The following is an 18,077-nucleotide window of genomic DNA, read 5'->3' on the forward strand; positions in this document are numbered from 1 at the left end:
TGGCCAAGAGGCCCAAGTGTGCAAGCTGCTTGTTGCCCCCCGCTCTCATGGGTCTTCCGCTGTCACCCTACGGTTTACTGAGTGCTTTGATTATTTTGGGTGTGCACCCATAAGCAACTTTCTCTCAAGTGAATGTATTTGATATGATCTTTTTGAATAATTTCAAATGTCATGCAGTGATTTTATGAGCCGCTGAAATCCCAGTGAAGACTGCCCCAAGGTGATGAGTGGGTGGGTGGCTTCCATTCATATGGAATATAAGACACAACCAGTGCAGCAGTCATTGTTCACGAGGCTGTGTTCCTTTTTGCCTCATCTAAACTAGTGATATAACAGGTGGTGCACAGTATAGGTGAAAGAATCACCCCCAGATAGCTCAATTAATAGCAACAGGTACTATGGCACCAAGTAGAAAGCGAGACCTGTGTGCCAGTTCTATCAGCTGTATACTACAGTTGATTGAGCCGACACATCGACATTGACATGCCACTATGAATTTCTTTCCAACTTGCCACTTACTTCATAACTGTGTTCCTCTGTGCAGAGCTTTCCCAAAGACATCTGTGTTTTCACCCGCCGGACAGCACACTCCTTGTCCGAAAGACCATCCGACTGTGTGGATATCTCAATCGGGATCTCTGGTGTTTGTGAAAGCATGTCCTCAAGTTTATCAGAAAACCGCTCCTTATTCCCATTGGCCAGGTCATCAGGGCTGTTTGAATGGTCGCTTGTGTTCCCCTCTTCTCCATCAGACCCAGATAAATTCTCAGAGCTGAATGTGGAATAGGACTGACATGTTCTCATACAGAGAGGTGGTCTTATTTTGGAAGAAAAAAACAGATAATGCAAACAATATTGTTAAACATCAGCCATGATTCGCCCCTCATATCACGGACCAAAATCAGTAAACATGTAGAAGGGATCTACGGATATATGCATACAGTGCACTGGTCAGTTGTAAACAACAAATGTAAAATGATAAGTTCCTAAATTAGGAACAGGGGCAACTAGACTCCCCTATCTATTGGCAAATACCAATGATGAAACTGGCAATTTGATTGAAGATCATGTGAAACCAGGATCCAACATCAAAATATTTGCAATGTAATGGCATGTGAATTGAGTTAGTCAAATCCATTATCTGGCAGTTACCAAATCTTAATTTATCATCTATTATCTTGTGATGAGGGCACATTAAATATTGGAGGACACACTGGAAAGGCTTGTGAACCTCTGGGTGCAGGGATTCCCACAAGCAATACACTCAAGCTCTACAACCCAGAAGAGGCACAAGGTGATCTCCCAGATTCCCTCCCTTCTTCTCAATCTCTTGTGCCTTCCAGAATCCCAAGATAACTGAGCTAAAACCTAAGGTTTGCTAAGCACAAATAAGGCAGGTTTACCCTTGCACCGCCCTCTTCAAAGACACCTTGTATAGTGGGTAAACCCTCACAGTATCACAAGCCTGGGTCAGTGTTTGCCCTCTCCCTGCAGTAGTGCAGGATGGTCTAATTCTGCACTCTGCAGATCAGCGGGGGTTCACCAGTGCACAGGTAAAAAAGCACTCAGACAAGGTCTCAATCTTCCATCACATAGGTGTCTTGCACATCCCTGTCCAATCACTTGCATCTAACGCACTCGTCATGCTCACGGGAGACAGAAGCTGAGTTCACAGCTATGCATGAAGATGTACAATGGTGAACTCCGGTCTGCCTGACTCCAGGGTGGCGAGCCCACGCTATAAACCACAATGGTCTACATTAAAGAGGCAATCAATCCAAGTAAGAGGACAAATGAGGGTTAGCATGTGGAAAGGACGAGAGGAGGAAAAAACTCTTAGAGAGGAGGGGAAACCAGTGTGGGGCCAGTTACTAATTTCCACTGCAGACAACTAAGCTGATGGACAATCAGGAGGGTTCTTGATCAAACAGAGTAATTATCAGCCCTATATAAGAGCTCTGCAGGGACCAGAGAATGGGACATGGTCAGGAAGAACATGGTGGGTCCAGAGAGCCAGAGGAGAGAAGTCCAACTTGGCTGCTGGAGAAAAAACAGGAAGGAGAAAATGCCCAATGCTACTGAGGGCAATATCATAGGCCCTGGCAGGGACCAGAGACCAGGAAGAGAAACACATTGATATCAGCCATAATAATCGTATTGTGTATGTTTAGTCTTAGAGGGGAGAAACCTGTGAATAGTGACTAGATCTTCCAAACTAAGCATTTAGCTTGTAAAGTAGTAAAGATCCAATACACGTATGTGTTCTTTGCCACAACTACTGCACCTTTCCATTAACTAGTGTTAGAGGAGTTTTCCTAAAGTCCACTGGAGGTAAGACTTCATAAAACTATCCCTTGGCAAATAGGTCCCAACTCTTCGTATAAGTCTGTACTACTCAAGGAACCTAGCTAGAGTGTCAGATCAGTGAGGCTTATCATAGGAGGAAGATGTGAGCTGTAGGTCAGTACACTGAACTCAAGTAAATACAATAGTCCAAAGAAACACTTGCCCATAAAATGTTTTATTAAAATATATATTTATTATATTTAAACAAGGAAGGTACATTAATAATTAATTCAATTAACCAACACACATAGGAATTCTTAAAAATACTTTTCAAAGGCACCAGGCCTCATTATAAGGTTGGCACTAGCCGTGTCGGTAAATACTGGCACGGCTGCCGCTGGAGTCAGATTTTTACCGGCACCCGGCAATGGGGATTTACTGGGGCATTGCGGGACCTGGTAATTCCCCTTCGCCGGGTGCCGGTAAAAATTACTCCCCATTCCCATTCCCATTTGAGTCCCATAAGGCTCAATCGGAATGGAGTGACCGGTAGCGCTGGCACCGTTAACAACGGTGCCGGCGCTCCCTGTATGTCTGCTTGCGGGTGCCGATCTGCCCGGCAGGCCCCCGCGAGCAGACCTCATAGTTTGCTGGTCCGGTAACAATGGTACCAGCAAGCCTACCAGTACAACCTTGTAATGAGGCCCAATTGCTTCAATGGTAGTTGCTTGCAGTATAATTGTTACAGAGTTTGACAAAAATTACAGTTCTACCATATTATCGGTACTACCGCTCACTCGCGTAAAGACAAAGCTATACAGTAATTGTATTTAGGTAGCAAAACCACATACAATAAAGTATTTTAGGAAAGAAAAAGGTTGGTTAGTCAGTCACGCAGTAGCAGAGCTTAATGTTCTAGACTCTTTAAAAGTCCAATACTATCTATACAAAAAGGTCAGTGTACTAGTGGATTCAATGTCTTACGAAGCAACAGAATGGCAAATGTTCCTCAGGATACTTTTAGTCTCTAGGAAAAGATACTTGTAGAAATAACACAACAAGAGGGGCCCTGCAAAAGGACTCCCTAAAGGGACACAAGCCGACAGCTTGTGGCAGAGGTAGAGTGGACACCCTGGACACCTCTTCACACACTCCAGTCACTCTGGTAAGTTATACCTTTTACCCCACAGTACAGTAAGCTAGAAGAAATGCTTGTAGCTGGATTCTCCTCTGTGCAGCGGCGACAGACCTGGTCTCCTCTGTCTGGTGACAGAAGGAAGGACTCTGAATGGGATGTTTCAGCAGCAGTCTTGAGAGAGGAGCAGTGGCACGGATTTCTTCAGTCTCCCTGGTCAGTCTGCAGTTTTACCTTTTTCTCAGCAACAAAGGACGGCATGCGCCTGGTCGATCTTATTCAATTCTGGACTCCTGCCCTCTGGTGAGGGGACTCTGATGAGTCAAATGGTTCATCTGGAGCTCTGCAAAGAATTGACGGATTCGACCTTGCAAAGGCGTTGCACTGCAAATGGGTCGGAGGTCTCCTAGTATTCGCGTTCTGCACCTCTGGAAATGCGCAACACCTCGGGAAATGGCTCAGTTTGTATTTCGTCTCAGGGCTGGTTGGTTCCACCAGCCAAAGCAAAGGAGTCGTCCTCTTCGGAGCTTCTCTGTCGAGTAGAAAACTGGGTCAGGACAGCAGTGGTCGCTTAACAGTGATGAGAAGGGTCTGCAGGTGTCTCTGCTCGCCTTCAGCTTCGGTTACTTCCGTTTTCAGTGGTCGACTTGCCTTTCACCTCAGAAACCTCACTTTCATTCATTTTCACCCTACACTCTGCAACTCTCTCATCATTTTACAGAAAGGGGTGGGTGGCTGTCCAATTAGGACAGCCAGCCCCACAGTGGGAACTGGTTCCATTAAAACACTTAGGCAGACAAATGGCAGGGGACTGAATAACTCCTCTCCTGCTTCCTGCCTGCCCAGACACACTGGAGCCTAGGCGGGGACACCCAAGGTTCTCGCCAAAGGCAAAACACACACACACAGACCTCTCCCTCCCAGAATGGTAGAAGGGTGATCAAAGAACAACCACAATAGAAATGGAGAAAAAAGAAAGAAGCCACCAGGGTAGAACATAGTTGACCCTACTGTGCACAACTGAGACGGAATACGGTCTGCAGTAAAAAGAAATAGCAGAATAGTTGGTTGAACATGTCCACTGCCACCAGCCATAACTATAGGGTTATCTATGTAACTAAAAGGTCACAGGAGCAGAGGGAAGGGGGGTACTAGGTATCACTGTATCCCTCCACATAAGGTGGTGTGTGTCAATCTCGAATTTGATAATGTTTTAGGAGGGATACAAAGTATCCCTCTATCCTTAGGAACTGTAGTTAGTAATGACAAAAAGAAGTTTGAAGGACAACCCAACGGATTCCCAGCAACACTATCCATAAGGAGCTGTGTGCTGCAAAAGTTAAACACATATGCCTTTAAAGAGATATGGAGGAAGGTAGACTCCATAGTAAAGGTAAAACACAGAACAGTTCCAAAGGTCAGAGCAAATAAGAATGAATGAGGGGGGAAAAAGACTCACCTCATTCAGGATACAAAGGAAAAAGGTCCAGAAGTCCAGCAAAAAGTGTGGTGGGTCTCAGTAGGAGAGGGGATGTAGCATAATGATAAATCTCCCCAACAACCATGTATTAACCTCAAAGACCAATCTTATCTTAAAGTATCTAATGTAATACATCACTCATGCTTATTCATGCACCTTTAACATATCATACCTTTCAACCACATCGTATACAAATTATATCAATTTACTGTTTCTATGCTGTTTGAAGGCATTATGAAGCAAGACACAGACAACAGACTTATATTTCAAACTTAAGTACTTTATTAAATTAAATGTCAGGATGGTTGAAAGTCTATCTTGCCCTATGCTAAGGTGGGATTTCCCTATCGGAATAAAACAAAGGAACATCCGAGTCAAATAGTTCCATTTGAAAGTCTGGCTGTGTCCACAACCTATACTTGCCCTGACCTTTTAGACTAACAATGTGTAGAGATGTTAACAACCCAAGAAACAGAGTTCAATGCAATGTTCATTGCTTCTTCCAGCTCTTCACTTTCTTTCCCCAAGTATAAGATAATCCCACAAAAGTCTCAATGTCAGGTCTCTCGAGCTCCAAGCAACATTGTTCAAGATAAACCTCTGGGCTCCCTTCCCCAAGACTTCAACTTTTGTACTCGCACTGTTCTAGACGCAGTTGTTAGACCAGACGGTCCACCCATTACAGGTCATGCAACCAGGATCCCTGGGCTCTTCAGCCTCTTGCCGACACCTTGGCACTTACTCCAGTGTGCCAAGGGTTTCCTTGGTGCTTGTTCCTGTGTCGCTCGGTGTTCCTTGGCACTTCCTCCTGTGCACCAAGGTGTTTTTGCTTTATGTTTTTAGGTGGACTTCCTGGTCTTGCATACAACGCCCCACACTTTTTGGCTCCCCCTTTGTTAGCCTCTGGGGTTGTATGTCAAGGTTCTTATTAGGCTTCACATTTAAATTGCTTAATGCTTTTAATATGCTTTGAAGGTTATTTGTTTTCAGTTCAATAGTGACTTGTGTTGACTAAGGTTTAAGTCTCATTCTGAAAAAACACTTATTTGAAATGCATTCTTGTCCTTGAAGTTCAAAGATAAGTTCGAAAGGCACTTTTGTAAGTTAAATATAAGTTTGCTTTCAGTTTCGGTATTCAAAAGGCACTTTTGTAGTTAGATATAGGTTTTTTTTTTCAGTTTGGTACTCAGAAAACAGACCGGCAACTGTGCATGTGGTCCATTTCAGGGCTCTGCAGTGTTTGTGTGCCCTTCTGGCACTCAACAGCGGTCTGCTCCTTTTCCCGGTGGCTCCTGCGATTTACGCTCCGCTTTTGGACCCGGGAAACACTGCTGTCGCGAGCCCTGTTCGCCTGCCGGATACTCCTGCTCTCCTTCTGCTTTTCAGTGGACGCGGACGGCGTCCTGTGTGATCCTGTTCTGCCGGTGTCCTAGTTCGGTGTCCAGTTCCACCACTGCTGCCTCCACGTAGAGCAGGTCTCCTGCTGGTTTCTGCCACACCGGCCTCCCTGCTTCTCCCGCTTCTGGAGCTTCTCTAGCTTCTTGCTTGGGTGTTCCCAGTCCCTCAATGTATGTACCTGCAGCCTTCTAACAGGCTGCAGGTGTACCTGGTCAATTAGATCTGTCGGACCATAGTTAGGAAGACATGTCTGACCGTCCCAATGCTCGGGATGCAGCTTTCCTGTCCAAGTACCCAAGTGGTGAAAATGTGTGTTGTTCATTCCTCTTAGTCTCCTCTTCGTCGTCACAGTACTATCATATGTCATATAAGGGAAAGTGAGGAAAACAGGCTTACAATAGCCCATAAAGTTCGGGTTAGAGTCAGGTGGGTTGTTGGTAGGAAAGGGGATGTCCCTCCCAAGGGCACCCCACTCCCAGTCACCAAAGACCCTCTGTTAGCTAGACAGGCACAACAAAGAATCACTTGCACACATATTTATATAAAAGATATATATTATATTTACACCAGAATCACTTTAAATACTTCAGATGTTTACGATTGAACACCTAGGAATACTAGATAATGCACTTCAACTTTTGTGTTTGTTCACGGTTACATTTGTAGCAATGTTAGAAAGGGAAAAGACAAGGTTATCGTATTATTGGTTATTGCGGTTTTCAACAGGTCATACATTAATGCATTTACTCTGCAAACACATATAGAAAAGTCACTTCAAGGGAGGAAAATAAGTGTTTGGTGCAACATGAGCTTAGGTCAAGGTTCTAGAGATGGTTTCATTGCCTGGAAAGTCCAAAAATGTAACTCTAGCTAGAGGCAGTTCGGAGATGGCTTGAAGTCTTGACGAACAGCGAATTCTGAAGAGTTACTGCGGATTTCTTCCATTGTCTAAAGTTATTGAAGGAGCAAGTTAGCAACTAACAAAGGAGACCTAAAAACAAACTCGAGAAGGGGACACAAGCAGCAGCTTCGGTCAGAGGTAAGAAGGGGTTGCCCTAGACACCTCTAATCGCACTCCAACGCTCTGGAGTGACTTCGTGGAATCTTGCAAGCAATACCTTTTTTCCCACAGTACCTTTGATTTTAGGAAAGTGTTTGTGTTGGCTTCTCCGTGATGTGGCAGATCTGGACCCGACCTCCGGATTCCTTTGTCTGATGACGAAAGGCAGGACAATGGACAATGTCTCTCAGCAGCACTCTGGAGGGGGGACCTGTGGCACAACTTTCAGCAACTTCTTGCTTCACTCTGCGTTTTTTTTTGCCATCTTTTCAGCAGCACCAACAAAGGACACGGATCACACGGTCAATCTTCTTTGCTTCTTGCAGTCCCACACTCTGGTGAGGGGGTCTGGGCAAGTTGGATCGGATCTCTGGAGTGTCCTTACGGTTTCTATGATGATGCACTCAAAATGGGCAGCAGGTCTCCTGCTATTGGGGTTCCATAGCTCTGGAAGCTCCTAGGACTCGGGAGATGGCTTGTTTCAAAGTCCGTCTTGGGACTGGTTTTTCCCACCAGCCAAAGGGAAGGAGGAGTCCTCTTCGGAGCTCCTCTGTCACATATAAAACGGGCCTGACAAGGCTCCAGAGTATCTGTGAAGACCAGTGGTCAAAGTACATGAAAAGATGTATTGGAACTATGTTTCCTGCTGGCCTGTCCTTTTCCCCACAAACCCCATCGCCGTGCACCCTCCCACACACAATGCAAACCCCCAAACAAATGCACCTGCTGTTTAAGGGAGCGTTCAGAGCATTGTACTGAAGTGCAAGTTTCGACTGCTTCCTACATTTATATTTTAAAGCAAAACCATTCCAGAACGGTTTCTTTTTTAAATTAAAGTATAGGAACAGTAAAACTTAATTTAAAAAAGTAGATGAGCAACATTCCTGCACACTTCAACCACTAGTTAATCAGGAAACGAGGGAAGAGTCTGCCACTCTGCAGTTCTTTGTCTTCTGGCATGCCTGCCTAGAACCAGTTCCAACTGGGAGGCTGGCTTTCCTGAAAGGATAGCCACCCCCCAAAGTTTAATGTAGCATGAGTGCTGATTGGCTGGGTTCCTGGATACATGCCTTGGATCATGAGGCTGAAGACAAGTCGACCACTGGAGCTGAATCAGATGAGGAAGAAGAGAAGACACCTGTAGCTACTTCCAGTGACTGGAATGACTGCTGAGTGACCGCTGCTGTGTTGACCGAAAGAGGATGTCTCCTTCCCTTGGACTGGTTGGACCAATCAGTTTTAAGAAGACCTGCATTTCGAGCCATCCCACGACGAGCTGTGACCTTCCTGGGCTGCAAACCGCCAATCCCCTGGGACCTTGAACCTAAGTGCTGTGCATCGTCTTCTGAAGAGCGAATCTTCCTGAAACTTTGGTGGGCTCCTGCCGGACCTCCAGAAACAAGATTCCACTTGTTGAAGTCCCCTCATCAGAGTGCTGGACCGAGAATGTGAGGCAAATCGTTCGGATGATAACCGTTCTTCATTTGGTGTCATAGAAAGGGCGACAAAATCACAGAGCTGTGAGAACCAATGACGAATCCTTTGCTGGGAGCTATTAGGGATCAAAAGTAAGAGTAAGACTCGGGCACAGTGGATTTTCAAATGTGGGTTACAGACATTTATTTGGCATAAAAGAAAACGTGTTGGACACATCCCATCTAGTCTCCCTGCCTCAACAAAACTAAGGAACGTTTGTGTCAGAATGTTAAATAAAGCATCCTCCTTACTGTGTCCAAAATCGCTAAACTGATCCTTACACACTAAACTTAATGTAATGTGTGCATGGGATTTTCTGCAACTAAACTCTTGTAACTTTCCCAGAGTTACCAACATTAAACGTTAAAGTGCAACAAAGAAAATTGGTATTAAGCGTTACTAGGAAAAGGAGTCTACCGTTCACCTTTGCTTCCTCTGGTCTTCTAAAACTTCCAGAAGGTAAAAGTAAATATTATTCCATTGTTTTCATAAGGAGACCACTCTCTCTCTAAGTCATTCTTCTTGTCAACTGTTTTATTTCACAGTTCCAAAAAAAGGGGAAAAGGACACAACTCCACCTTTGGACAGGTTTCCCATTTCTCTCACTCTGAAGATAGAAGTTTAGATCTCCTCTTCAATTACTCAGTTCTTTGGGGTGTTCACTACTGAAAGGGATATGGGTTCTCCCTTTTCCAACGTTCAAAAATTTCAGATTGGGATTTTAATCCCCTGTTTCTCTACCCCTGGTTTACTCGCCTGCCAGGGTGTTACAACTTTCTTTCTTGAGTGCAGGTCCCAGACTCGCACATTGCCTGGTTCACTATCCTGCAAGGACTTTCCCATCTTTCATCCACTCTCTGTTGTATACAGAAAACAATCCTTTTTATGTGCTGGGTCCCCTACCCTTACATATCAATGTTGATGTCAGTTTTACTTCTCTTGTCTTGGCTCTTATAATGTGCCTCTCAATAATGTTAGTATCAGTTTCACTGTCCTTCCTTAGACTCCTAACAATGTTTGTATTGGTATCAACTATAACGTCTTTACTTGCATTCATAACAATATTTGTATTGGCATCAACTATACAGTCTTTACTTACATTCATAACAATATTTGTATTGGCATCAACTATACAGTCTTTACTTACATTCATAACAATATTTGTCTTGGCATCAACTATACAGTCTTTACTTAGACTCGTAACAATGTTCATATTGGTATCAACTATACCGTCTTTACTTAGATTCATAACAATGTTCGTATTAGTATCAACTGTTTCACTTCCTTCTCTTGGACTCTCACACACTGTGCATCATACGTGGCATTCACCCTGAAGCCCCTGGTAACCTGTTCACTCTCCCTGGGCTTAACAGTCTCTTGGGTGTTCCTCACGCTTCACCCACCGCTTTCCGCCCGCTCGCTAATGGTGAGTCATGCGAGCTGCTCTGTTTCCGCTTTCCTTCCATCGGCATGCAGCAGCTCAAGCTGACAATGACAGAGACACAGCAACATTCTCCTGGTTTTGCTTCTCTGCACGCCGTGTCTCTCCTCTGCACGCCCATCCGCAGTCTGCTCCTTCTGAACAGTGTCAGAGCAACTTAATTGCAGCTGCAGTGTCTGCCAGTCTCGCTGCTTCCCTCTCTCTCTTGCTGTTTCGCATGTGTCCATTTTAAATGTCATGGTCTTATTTTGAATTCTCCAACGACTAGAAAACAGCGTCGGTTTACTCTGCCTGGTCATCCACATTACTCCATACCTCTTCCTCATCTCAGTACTTGAAAAGGGGGTAGGAGGAAAAACAGTGCTGTTGGTTAGAAGAACATGGGAATTCACCATCCACACTACAATAAGCCATAATTGAGTGTTGCAAGGGTTCATGGCTGTTACTAAGAGTTATATCCAAAGGGTTGTTTTTCATTCGATATCTGATTCCCTTGATGTTCTCCTTCCCTCCGTGGGCCTCCCGCAGGTAGCCACCCCCAGGGTCAAAGTCAGGTAGCTTCTACCCTTCCCTGGACACGTAGGGGAAGCTTCTCTCCAGGGAATCAGTGACGAGGCTGTAAGACTTGTCACAAACCCTTTAAACTCGACTGCTTCTGCAAAATTCTGTTGTGTTCTTTCTTTCGTCTGAAGACCAAGAATCCAGTGACTGGGTCCTGTAGATGCTGCATCATGAGGGCGTCATCTTCTTCACTGCTGAGGTACTGCGAGACTCGAGTTAATACTTACATAGGGTAATTCTGTCACTCCTGTGTGGCTAGGGGGTAATTTGTGTGGTTGGGAGTTCGCCCATCCACGTTCACTCAGGCCTAACACTGGATTGAATTCAGGGAGCCTTCTACGAAGCACCTGAACCCTTTTACCAGCTACAAAGTATTGAACTTACTTGTTATTAAAGATAACCTCTGGAACTGACTTTCCTACAGTTTGTGCCTTATTCTGTTCAGCCTACAACTGGCACTAGACCGCCAATGTCCCCTTCTGGTTCTGAGAACACTCATATTTAGATTAGGGAAGGAATGCTAAAGCATAAGGTATCTGTAGAGGAACTCTTACAAGTGTTACAAAGTACGTACTTGCTAATGTTCGTAGTGTATCTGTACTATTCCTGAAACAGAATAAGTTACATGTGTTACAAAGTTATTACTCACCTTTGAATTGCATACTGCCATTCTGAAGAGTAATTGACAAGTTCTTACTTCCCTTTGAATTGTGTCTACTATTTTAGAAAATATTACAAAGTATACTACAGAGTGATTTTTACTTACCTTGAATTGCATACTGCCATTCTATAAGTCTTTTACACTGTGGTTGACTTACTAGAAGTACTGCATTGGTTTGGCATTGTATTTGCCAATTGTGATAGTACTTACCTTTCTGAAGAATTGCTCTTTGCCTGTATATAATAAACCAGTATTGTTATATAACCCTAGAGTATATAAGCGTGTCTTTGGACCATATGTATGCTAAAATTCTTTGTACCTCCCTACAGCCCTCTCTCTTGCTACTAAGATAATCCTGGCTGCTCTGCCATTGCCACCTTGTCTTGAGTGGTGCAGGCCTATACTAGAAGTTGGAGCTCTGTATTGCCAAGTAGAGAGTCTTATAAAGTCCCAAAAGATGGACTTTAGAATAAACTCCCTAACAATGCTGTACAAGGGCCTTCAAGGGGCCCAAGAGGGTTATGCTCGAGAATCCTGAGCTCACCAAGTAGCCCGATAACTGGCCTACAGCCACACGAACCTATGAATAACAGGTTGTGGAAAGAACCACAGTAGAGAAAAAGATTGCTACAAACTTGAAGAAAGTTAAAGATTCCTGCTAGAAGAGCCAAGAAAAAGTGTAGGGGCACTTCAACCTAAAAAACATGAGTGACATTTTCTGACCACTGGCTGACAGCCTAAAGAGCAGAGTGAGGGACTGATGGACTACAGTCCATTTGAAACTTCGATTTGTTCATCATTTGAGTTCAGTGTTGCCTTATTCACAGTCCTACACTATCCCATAGCCTATTGTTTTATAAAATAAAGACCCTTGAAGCGTGGGACATGAATCTCTAACACGATCATTGCTATATTTAGTAAGACTAGCCCTCCTAATTGATCCTTCTATGACTCATGTCCGCCTACAACAGTGACATGTTGTAGAATTTCAGACACTATCTTGTACCACAATTTAAAAAAAAAAAAAACTTTTACACAGTTCCCTTATCTTGGATGGTAATTGCAGTAGAAGACATTTAAAAAAAGACGGTTTTACTGAATGAAATTTGGAAAGGGGGAAGCCATTGTTTCCAAACATTGATCTATATAGGTGGAGAGTCAGAAAAGAGATTTGTGTTCCTCATATCGGTCAGGCGAGATCTGTTATTTACTGGGCAGATTTCATACAGTGGTGCCTTGTCAAAGTGTGTACTTTTTGTGTGTACTAGGTACCCTGTAACCAATGCATAAAGCTAGTAATATTATAGTTATATGTGATTTTGTGCATTTTCCGGAATGGCTTCAATTTGATGGTCATTTGTTTTAAAGTTCAACCATCAAAATGGCATATTCATGTAATTTATTTACATATTTGTCCCGGGAGGATAGCTCAGCGGCAACATGCTCACCTTGGAAACAAGATGACACGAAGCAACACAGGTTCGATCCCCGGGTCCGCGCTTAGAAACCTCTGGGTATTAAGCGCGTTATAAATACGCAACTAAGACATATTCCTGTAACAGCGCCTCAATGCCCCCGGGCTGTGTGAGCGCTTTGAAAATGCAAATAAAATAAAATGAATATTTTACTTAGGTATTGTCAGTGCCATATGCAGGCTGCTCCAGAACGATTTTAAAAAACACATGGGGGACTTTCCCTTAAATTATCATCAATAGTCCTCATGGATCATTTTAACACCCCCTATAGCTAACTAGGTTAACAAAAGCATTACTTGAGAACTTTTACTACCCGGATGCCCTTGAAATATTACTTCTAAAGAGTTTGTGGGTGCATACCTTTACTGATTTCGCTATGTACTGTAATAAGATCGCCAGTTTGTTACCCACAGAGGAAAGCTGGGGAACTCTGAGAGCCAAGTGGAGCCCCCCGCTGTATGATGTGACTGGGGGCAGTATAGGGAGGATGCCCCACAGCTCCTCAGCGCTTCTTTTATTGGTTCAGGGACAAGGCCAGTGCCAAGAGATCATATCTTACGTTTGGTAAAGAATCACACTGCCATCTCAAGCCAGAGCCCAGCCCTTCGACACCATGGAGAAACCCCTGAGAAAATCAACCTCAGAATCAATGTTTTACATTCAAAGCCTTACGACGTGATTTTCCACTTTGCTCTGCGCACAAGCACAAAGCCAGGTGTGGTGCGCGGCCGGGGGGGGGGGGATTGACACAGAAAGGGTGCACAATCTCCAGTCTGGATCCTGAGGCAGAGCTAAAAAGAAACCACAGCCACTAAAATCACACATGGTGAAAGCTCATGCTTTGCACTACAATGCCAACAAAGAGGAGAAAAACACACAAGAGCGCATGGAAGCCAAATTCCGGGCCTTCAAGCTGCCATATTTACACTTCCTGATTCCAAAGTGGTAGAATGGGTATTTGTAACTACGGGCCACAGCGCCGAGGCACCAGCCGATCCTCATTAACAAAAGATGCATAACACTTGCAGGGAGCCATTAACATCAAACACATTGGAAAGGAGGGTGTGGAACCACTATACAAAGCTAATGGATAAGAAGATGCACAACTCACATACCTCATTATTCCAACCACTCTATTATCACCAGTTCAAAAAGAGGCCGATACCTCTTGACTGCATAGGTGATGGGCCAGTTCTCCTGCAAGAGAGGCGCTACAGTGGGGAGTCTTAGAAAAGGAGAACAAGGAGAGGGGAACTTCTGCTGGCCAGGCCAAGAAGGACGAATAGTGAGAAAAGCACTAGAAAGAGAAGAAACAGGAGAGGGCCACCTGTGCTGGCTAAGCCAGAAAGGCCGATTAGAAAAAGGGAATTAAAAAGGGAGTTGGCTGAGCCAGTGGTGACAAAACATAGGAGAAGCCCGGTTGAAGGGACAGACTACAGAGACAGGCCTACTGAAAAACTGGGCCCCCAAAACACACCCTAAGATCCCTGAAGCAGTGACTGAAAATACCTGGGAGATATAGTCCAGACACTGTTGGGAGACAGACAGCTACTAACTGATATAAAGACTTTGAAAACTCAGCAGCAGCATGGAGGGGCAAGGGAGGTGGGGGCGTAACTGAAAGTACCTGTTAGGGGGAGTCGACCTGTCTGGTTTACCCGCAAAGAAACCGAAAGCACAAAAGAGGTCCATGCAGAGCTCACCTCGGTAGCTGCTGTGAGGCCATCGCCTCATCCAAACATCCAGGGCCACGGCACAGATCAGGAGCAAGCCGAGATCACCACACCACATCTAATATAAAGACCCAAGCCAAGCAAACAAGATGCCTTCATGAAAGGCATGTGCTGGAATACGGCAAAAGCCCTATGGCTGTGAGTGACTTGACAAAAGATTTCCAGGGCAGACATCCAGGAGCTTTAGAAACGGGATTAAAGGATGGACAACAGATGATGCCCTCGTTACGGAATTTAAATGAATCCTCCTTGCTGCTGCCACTAGGTCGGCTCCAGTAGTCTTGAATAAAGATAAGCACGTGTGTGTGTGTTGACCACCCTAGACAATAGCTAATAACATGCCTGTAATATTTAGAGTCTTTGAAATATTAAAACATACAGCTGCGTGGCACTCATCTGCTTAACATTTGCCAATGCGTCATTTTCTACAGTAGAATGCAATCTTCTCGATAACACTTCCAGACATGTAGTTGGTCCTCCCATGTATGACTGACCAAACAAGAGTAAGTCTCAATTTCCTTTGGTAGCGCAAAAGACGGTTTGAAATGTCAGTTTGAACATAATGCCACCAAAGCACATGGATAAACGGAAAAAGATGCACATGTTTTGCTAAAATGTGGATCCCGTGCTGCGTGATTAAATTAAGTGTATGTTGCGTTTTAAATTCCCCTAAGCCGATGGTGTCACGCTGTAGAAACAGTTAGCAGGCTACATGCATGCTTTCCCTTACCTGGGTTTCCTGGGGAATTCCACTTCACTGTCCACTTCTCCCTCCTCTTCTTCAGACGACTCCTCCCCGTTCTAACAAGGGTTTTTGGGAAACAAGGTAGATGGGCATTACATATTAACCTTATCCTGTCCAGGCCAGAAGACAAATGAACTGCGTCATAAGTAAACCGCATTAATAACGATGCACGTAGAGGAACATGTTTAAATGTTAAGTGGTAAACAACATTGCCATCTTCATTTTGGGGGCACAGTTTCCTTAGCCAGCAAGAGAGCCAGCGAATGAAGCACTCATTTCGGATATTTGGGTATAACCTGAAAATACTGGAACGGTTGACTTCAGCTCTTTATCCTTTTAAGCTTCAAAATTTGATTACCATCAAATTAGGTTATATAACAGCATGCATTACAGTGCTCAAAAACACAATGAATGTAGCCAACATGTATTTAAAAACCTGAATGCTATTAATAGTATTTTTTAGGCTGGCCGGGCCGAGGAAAGTGTTCGGTTTAGCGCAGGATTCTCCTGAGTGAGGGGCAACACTGACTACAGGTGATAAAATGTGCTATTTCGGTAACACACAACCAAAGATGGATGACATTTCCCTCGTGGATGCGCATAGTATAGGGGCTTCCCATGTGACATATCAGCCCAGGGTTTGGCAGTTCCCCTGTCGCGCCTGTGTTGAGGTCTGGCTATTTGCGATGTGCCTAGTGTTCAGAGTGGTGGAGGGGGCCTTTCGTGGTCATGGCAGGTTGTCCTGTGACTAGCAGGGTCTTACGAGGTTCCTGAGGTTTCCTGCAGCTCCCTCATATTTGGTGGCCTGCAGCTGTTCTGGGGAGCCACTATAGGAGCTGCAACATGTGGTCACCATTTGGTGGTGTTTTCCTGTAGCATTGACTTAACACTGGCCATACCATGAACCTGCGCAAAAGAGGCATTATTGCTATATGCATTTCTAATGATAATATCAAGATTTTATACAGTGCTTGATACTAGATCCCTCACCCTTTAAGCACTTGAATAATAGCTATTATCATTACCCAAATCAATGGAACTTAATTGGCACCGTAGTTAGGCTACACAGACCTGTTGGACTACACAAATGTTGCAAATAGACCGTATGTCATAATATTTTATAGCCTCACAACTTCCTCCACACAGCATTTATGGGGCGGCTCTACCTCACGGGTTACTGAAAGTCACCAGTGATACTTGTGGGTGATAAACCCCATGATGTAAAATGCCCCAGGAGCTGTGCATATTGGCGAGATCATATGGTTCCATAGGTCTGGCAAGGCAAGTTTCTTTCACTCGATCACACTGAGCCATTGCATTGCAGCGTGATATGCGCGAGGGCTTCTCCTAAGAGGTCTGGAGATATAGAATCAAGCCAGTTGCCTCCCTTCCTGCAGAGCTCTAGGAGAGGGGCCTGGACATCATCTGCTGCTCCGAAAAGGGCTGATCAGCTCCTTTGCAGAGACGGATTCCCTATACGCATACATCCATCTAGTGCCCAGAAATGTCAAAGGCAAATGGGCATTACTGGAAACCTTGAAACCAAAAAGGCCCCAATCAGGACTTGCCTTTCACCAGGAAAAGGGAAGTGGGCAATTAACATGACTACAGAGAACACGATCCCCACAAACTCGAAGACATTTGAAGATACCCACTACGGGAGCTACATCTACATGCACACACTTTTTAAAAGGCCACAGCTGTCCTTTCTTTTTGACTAATGTCCAGCCCCAACGAACGCTCTCAATCCTCGAAGTGAGGCAAGCTCCAACTCGTACAGACATTTAGCTAACAAGACATCTCTTTTTATTTTTTTTTCTCTGATGGGAATCTTCTGATTTTCCTGATTTGTTGTGGGGGGCATTCATCACACTCCCAGGTCCATCATTTACAGTCAAACCTCTGAGAGCGTGCCCAATATCCACCCTGTAGTGTGTACTTTCATAAAGGTGCGCAGATACTAAAGTTATGCCAGGCGTGCTTGATATCATAGCTCAAGAGAAGATGGTTGAGGCAACAAGCAACCCACAATCAGATACAGATGTATGTCTTGGGATGTGCAACACAGACACATTTACCCACACTTCTACAAGCAGCTTGCAGCACAATTAGACATACAAAACATCACACACCAAATTCTACCTTGCCTTGCCTTTTGCACAGTGCCAGCCCTGTACACTGAGTGACCTCTGATATAACAAGCATCCTTTGAGGCCATGTATTCATGGGTGACTAACACCTGCCACTGGGTCAGCAAAGAATAGGAGTAACGTATGTCATCACAGTTTGCGTGAATTATTATATACTTGCCAATGTGATGTAGCCCGCCACATCCAGTGCACGGGTGCGGACAAGTGTTCCAGCATCTCCGCCCCGTTCCATGTCACATGCCTGGCCCCATGTAAGCAAGAGATAGATTGCACATTGGCCGAGTACAGGTCCTTACAAACCTGTGGCACATCCGTGGTATGTACACGTCACAGGGGTGTGCAAAGATATGTTTCTTGACAGGTCACATGGGATATGGCCACTGGCACTGATGGGCATGTGGCTACGTGTTGAGAGAAAGATTCCAATTGGAGCGTGTCATGCGCATTCTGTGGTTCCACTGGGTAGTGCTAGGTCA

The 18,077-nt window shown here is 44.6% G+C and overlaps 1 protein-coding gene across 3 annotated transcripts in view; it reads right to left on the minus strand.

Annotated features, from left to right (window-relative positions):
* The window catches only part of MAP3K13 (mitogen-activated protein kinase kinase kinase 13), a 635,805-nt gene that overhangs the window by 36,398 nt on the left and 581,330 nt on the right, over positions 1-18,077 (minus strand). For all 3 annotated transcript variants that reach the window (XM_069615749.1, XM_069615750.1, XM_069615748.1), the window contains 2 exons: positions 15,437-15,507; positions 520-817 (listed from right to left, as the gene is read on the minus strand). In XM_069615749.1, coding sequence (XP_069471850.1) covers positions 520-817; positions 15,437-15,507 — 369 coding nt within the window. The remainder of the gene's footprint in view (positions 1-519; positions 818-15,436; positions 15,508-18,077) is intronic.

This window comes from Ambystoma mexicanum, chromosome 9 (assembly GCF_040938575.1).
Source record: "Ambystoma mexicanum isolate Mex_15411 chromosome 9, UKY_AmexF1_1, whole genome shotgun sequence".
NCBI lineage: Eukaryota > Metazoa > Chordata > Amphibia > Caudata > Ambystomatidae > Ambystoma > Ambystoma mexicanum.